This window comes from Telopea speciosissima, chromosome 3 (assembly GCF_018873765.1).
Source record: "Telopea speciosissima isolate NSW1024214 ecotype Mountain lineage chromosome 3, Tspe_v1, whole genome shotgun sequence".
Lineage (NCBI taxonomy): Eukaryota > Viridiplantae > Streptophyta > Magnoliopsida > Proteales > Proteaceae > Telopea > Telopea speciosissima.
The window spans coordinates 8,717,758-8,723,706 of record NC_057918.1 but is presented as its reverse complement, the minus strand read 5'-3'; the positions used below and the strand labels follow the sequence as shown (position 1 = coordinate 8,723,706).

Below are 5,949 nucleotides of genomic sequence, written 5' to 3'. Positions count from 1 at the left end.
ACCCCCACCCTCTTCTATTTGATTCCTTTCCCTTATGGTTATTGCAAAGGAAAATCAATCTGGAACGATGGTCAGCCCAATCAGGTGCCTTGTTTGTAACAGCCAACAGAATGCAGTCAACAGTTGTCCAGATGGTTTCCCCTTGTATAAGTTAGGTACTCTTATGTTCCAAGTATGGTACACATTGAGGATGCAGAACCTGAAGCTCCTTTCTACCTCCTTGGTTGGAGTCCTGTCAGATTGCCTCCTGTACTTTTGAAAGCTCTTGGAACTTGGAAGGGAAAGGATTTTCTAAAACAGGAATTCCTTCAATGCAGAGGAATGACAGATCTGTTATAATTTAGGAAAACAGTTGACTGCATGGGCCACCAAATGATAGAGTTATTACACTGGAGCCTCAATCCACTCACCCACAACTGATTGTGATTTCATTGACCTGATTAAGAAATGTAGAGTCCAGCCAAGGCTAGATCAATTTTTTACTTTATAAGGCAACTGAGCTTCTAAAGATGCCTATGAGCTTACTAAGAGAGCTGATGGACGGATTGGAAGTTCTCTAAGAACATGTTGTAATACTGCAAAATTAGATTATCCAGTAATATTCTCTCAGAGAATGGGTTTCCAGTTGGCTGAGTGTGGAACCTCCTCTCTTAGCAACAGTGTAGGGATGGAAATATGGAATATATATGTACCTCTGAAGCTGAAGCTCTTTATGTGGAGGTGTGCTACTCAGGCTTTCTGATGGTGGCTAAAAGACAGCTCTGTAAATTTCTGTTGTGGCAACGAGAGGACAGTTGTTGTGCGACGCTCAAATGCCCTCTTGTCAGTCCTGCTTGGTTCAGTTCATGTTTTTTCTTGCACACCAATCAAATTAAAGGCTGGATTCTAGGATTGCTTCTTGCTTATGTTGAGCATGGCAAGGGACATTCAGATGGCTGGAGTCTCATTGCATCTTGGGACAGTCTTTGTTGGGAGATCTGGAAGAAATCTCTCTTGGGCAGGGGTGTAGTTCGAAAAACCTTAAAGGAAGCCTCCTGTTTAAATGAAATTTGGAACCTATTTGTTAGTAAGATGTAGCTCCTTTGCTATGCAGGAGCCTTGCTCTGACTCGTATTTTTTTTTAATTGGATGCTTTGTTTCTAAGGTCGCTTTTGAAATAGTTAATCCCTTGTGGGAACAAGTATCTTGAAGAATGGCTGCAACAAGAGTCTGAGAAAACTTACCTATTTGTATGTTGTCCAGATTTAACATCTCATTAATCTTCATCCCCTTTTCAACCTTTTCTCCTCAATAGCAGTTAAATATCTCATGTAATACCTAAGTTTGACATACCAAAACTGCAAAAGCTGTCTGTTCAGTAATTATCTTCAATTAGCGCTCCATTTATAGTTGTGTTGAGCTTCTTTGGTTGAAGTTCTTTGTGAATTTTCATAAAGAGAAGAGTGAAACTGAATGTGCTACAATAAGCAGGTCCCACGTAAATTGAGAAATCATTGAAATTTCCCTTTCTGATTCTGCATGAGAATCTATAGAATCTCGAAAGTGGAGTAAAATGTCCGAGTCTCAGTTGTTCCTGAAAGAACACAACACACACATACACACAGAGGCCTCAATTGGTCATTGAGCTCTCACTCTGCTCCCTTGGTTTCTTCAGGCTTGAATAAATATCTGGATTTTTCTTTTCTGTTCTATCAAAATACACTGACATTACAGTATTGAGCTTCTGGATATTTCATAAACTCCAAATAGTTCAATAACCTCTACCCCAAAATGAAAGAAAATAAATTACATTTTTGTTTGATTCATGCAGATTTTCACTCTTTGAAAATATAGCTCTAGTTTTCAGGCCATTTTGAATGAGCGTATACCCATGCTTAAGCCTTTTGCATTAATAGTGGAAATCTGTTGTAGTTCCCTTACGCATTCTGTCATCGAGGGTCTCTCACTACTCTCAGCACGGACGCATCGAGATGCCAGATTGGCAAACATGGCAATTGAATCCATTGTGTATGAACTCCGAGACATCTCAGGGTCTATCACCTTACGCAACTTCTTCCGATCATTCAATATCTGCCTAACCTGAATAATTCACAGATAAACTGTTATGGTTGATGTCTCTATTGGAATAATTCACAGATAAACTGTTATGGTTGATGTCTCTATTGAATTTTGCTTACACCCTTCAAACTAAAGAACCAAATTTACCTGTAATACTAGGTTTTGATCTGTGGACCCCTGATTCAATTCAACAGCTCTGCGTCCGGTCAACAGTTCCAGAAGAACAACTCCAAATGCATAAACATCACTTTGTAAAGTGAGCTTCCCTGTCTGGCCATAGTAATAAACATCCAATACCCAGAGTCTTAGACACCTTTCACAAATCATTCTTGTTCTAAAGAGGAAAAAGACACATTCAATATAGAGCCAACTCCTAACAATATGAAGTACATTATAAAATAGAAAATTGGGCAAATTATTTTAGAGAAAATAAAATGAAAAATGATATCAAAGGAAAAAAAGCATATAGTGACCCTTCTAACCACTTTGAACCAGGGTTAGTCACAGTAATTTTTCAATGAATAATGTGAATAGCCAGGCTCAAAGTACAGAAGATGATACATATTTATGATGGGGGATGGAAAAAGATGGGGTAGGGAAGCCCATAGGCTCTAGTGGATATATTGTTCTGTATTCAGAGAAGAATTATTGATCCCCAAAGTTCTGCTTGAAAACCTGAACCATGTATTTTAGCATATAAAATGAGTGATTCAAGCCAAGTATAAGATAAAACCGGATCCTGGAGATTTATATATGAAATTTCTCCCAAGTTTGTGTTGCTAGCCTATTCAGGATGTGAAAGGAAGCCAGTTTTAAGGAGTTATTTAAATCAAATAGAGATGATGGAACCAGGTTCTCACCTATTAGATTAGCAGAATTCACAGGAACTCTTTTGATCTAAAATAAATGAATCAAAGGATTTTTCTTGGAATCATATGTCTCGGATAGTCTAAAATAGGGTAAGCAAGTGAACACAAAAGGCATAAACAACGAGGAGAAAGTTATAAATAAAAATTCATACCGATGTATACTCAGGATCAAAATAACCAAATGTGCCAAGCACCCTTGTGGTTACAAACATCTCCTGGCCCTCAGGCATCAATTTAGCGAGACCAAAATCTGAGATCTGAGAAACAAGAGCAATTTATGTCATATCCATTACACATAAACTAGCAGACAAATGGTTTGTAGAGTAAATTACCTTTGCTTCAAAATTTGCACTTAAAAGTATATTGGTAGATTTGAAATCTCTATGAACAATAGGAATCCCAACTGCAGAACTGGAATGGAGATAAGCAAGTCCCCTTGCTGCTCCAAGTGCTACTTTGAGCCTCACAGGCCAGTCCATTTTCAGTTCACATATTCCTAGAAATGCAAGCACAAAAGTGAATTAGACACCTGACTGCATCACTAGATTGGTAGAAATAAGGTAGTGTGGACTACTGAGTGTGGTAATGGCCCTACCATTTAAGTGATCTTGTAGGTTCCCATTGTGCATAAATTCATATACTACAAATCGATGTTTCCCATCTGCACAATAACCAATGAGAGCTACAAGATTTGGGTGGTCCAACCTGCTCAGGATGTCAACTTCCACACGGAATTCCCGTTCACCTTCAGCTTCTTTAAATGGTGGCAGCTCCATTTTCTTGATTGCTACAACCTTATAATGGAAAAAAATGGAAATAAATTCATTGAATAATCCACATCACTTCTGGTTCTTTTGTAACAAACGATTCCCTTTTATATGAAAAAGGCCCGATATTATGCAATTGTTACACAACCCCTTAGAGGAAGAGCCAAGGGGGGGGGGGGGGACAACAGGTAGGAGAAATGAAAGTTTGGGAATTTTCAATTATTCACAATTTTATTTTACGAAGTTTGATGTTAGTCAGATTAGTAAACATTTACATGTTTCGATGCAACAAGTAATTCACTAGTTATTCCAAATGCTCACAAATCTTTGGGGTTGGGGGGGGGGGGGGAGGAAACAGAGGAATAATCAGAAATTTTTTAAGGCAAAAATTAATATTTGTGAACAATGTGAATATCATTTGAAAATGAGTTGTTCAGATAGAATCGAACTTTCAATTAAGATGTTTACAACTATATGTAGTCGATCAGAAAAAGAAGCACTTGGACGGAATAAGCATTTGTTGCAGGAGTAATCATCTGCAATTCCAACTGCAGGAATGCTGTTCGAATACAAAATGCATTTGGTTGACAGGAGAGACTGGAATTCAGCCCTGTGGTTCTTGTTATTGCTTGTATTAATCTGTGTTTGATCTTTCCAAGATTAATTATGTTTAAAAGTGGACTTTCAAGAGCTACCATATTTCAAAACAACCCCCCCCCCTCCCCCCAACCCACAACAGACACACACACACACACACACGAAACCAAAAGAAAAGGAAGAGGGGAGGGGGACTACATACCTCTCCTGACTTCAGGGTTCCTTTATAAACCCGCCCGAATCCTCCTTTCCCAAGCAAATTCTCTTCACTGAACGAACATGTTGCTTCCTCCATTTCCTTGAGGGTGAACACTGAAGACCCATGCCGTCTTTTCACTGGCGGATTCTGAACTTCAAGTTGCCAGAATTCTACAGGCTTATATATCCCTGAAAAAGTAGGTATACCTTGTTAAATTTCAGAACTTGACTCAAAGCGCGAGAATCCAATTCCCATTTAAGTAAATAAAAAATCTCTCACAGGCAACCATCAAGAAAATCTGACAATCAGAAGAAGAAACATACAAGGATCAACGTGATCCTGCGACTTGCTTCTCCGCCTCTTGTTCCATGCTGAGACCAACCCAAAAGGCATAATGATTCTGTGAAGATAGCAATCTGCTGGACGAAAACAGAATAAGAGTCTTCCTATTTGATAATTTAATTGACAAGAGTAACACCTTACACAGACAAGCAGATGAAAAGTCCGAATTAATTCCCTATAGTTTCCCCAGAGTCAGAAAGACCCGTTTCATATACCACCCAACAGAAAGTAAAGAACACCCTTTTAGCATCATATAACTACGACGCCTCATTCCTTCTCAAACCAGAAACGAAGGAAATCGGAAAGATTATTATTAGCAAGTAAGCAGAAAAGGGGAAAACGAGTATACGAATCCTCCCAAGAGTACGTACAGAGCAAGTGAATTAGATTTGAGGTATACTCAACAATCCCATCTCCTACCTACCTGCATTAACCAAGTAGAAGACGTGAAATAACAGGATATTTTGTGCAGGGAAAAATAAGAAGAAAAAGTACTTGAAGGAAAAGGAAAGCAAAGAAAGAAAAAGAGAAATGCTTCTCCAATGGGGTGTATTTGACAAGGAAAGATAAACTGCATTCTCCCTCTCCCTCCATTTCTCCCCCTTTTTTTTGTTTTTCTTTTTCTTTTGAGTAGAAGAGAGAGAGAGATAGCCGTTGAGGGGAAGCTTTCAATCATTTCTTCAAATGTTCTCTCCCCTAGTCCCTACCCTGTTCCGATTCTGTAATTTATGATATGTTTGGTGCACTAAGAAGTTCAGGAATTTTCCAATAATAAAATGGATAATAGAGATTAGGATTACCTTCCCACTAATTTCCCACATGAATCAGCTATTGACATGGACAGAGCAGCGCCCAGGGCCCAGACATTCTCTCTTCCCTTTCTTCTGGTCAGAGCAGCAGCGACCAACAATGATCACGCAGGGTTGTAGTTGAGGAAGGAATATATAGATAGGCAGTTAACAAAATCATTGGATTTGTTATCAAAGCCACACAGTAGAGTTCAAGGAATCAACAGTTTCAGATACACGTCAAGGGTGAGGTGAATCTCAAGTTTATTTATCGGGTTCAACAGTTTCACCTTAAAACTTAAATTGAAGTGATGGGGTTTCTACTTCCT

The 5,949-nt window shown here is 38.8% G+C and overlaps 1 protein-coding gene across 2 annotated transcripts; it reads right to left on the bottom strand.

Annotated features, from left to right (window-relative positions):
- Nucleotides 1–1,679: 1,679 nt before the first annotated feature.
- LOC122653483 (probable serine/threonine-protein kinase PBL28) lies at nucleotides 1,680–5,379 on the bottom strand. 2 transcript variants are annotated; one of them, XM_043847329.1, is made up of 8 exons: nucleotides 5,204–5,379; nucleotides 4,814–4,906; nucleotides 4,494–4,678; nucleotides 3,523–3,721; nucleotides 3,260–3,423; nucleotides 3,080–3,184; nucleotides 2,206–2,328; nucleotides 1,680–2,079 (listed from the first exon to the last, which is right to left on the bottom strand). In XM_043847329.1, exons 2-8 carry the CDS (start codon nucleotides 4,881–4,883, stop codon nucleotides 1,843–1,845), a joined length of 1,083 nt encoding a protein of 360 aa, XP_043703264.1. In that variant the 5' UTR covers nucleotides 4,884–4,906; nucleotides 5,204–5,379; the 3' UTR covers nucleotides 1,680–1,842. The 2 variants fall into 2 exon arrangements, with proteins under 2 accessions (XP_043703264.1, XP_043703265.1); XM_043847330.1 differs by having other exon boundaries at nucleotides 5,257–5,376.
- Between the last annotated feature and the right edge of the window lie 570 nt (nucleotides 5,380–5,949).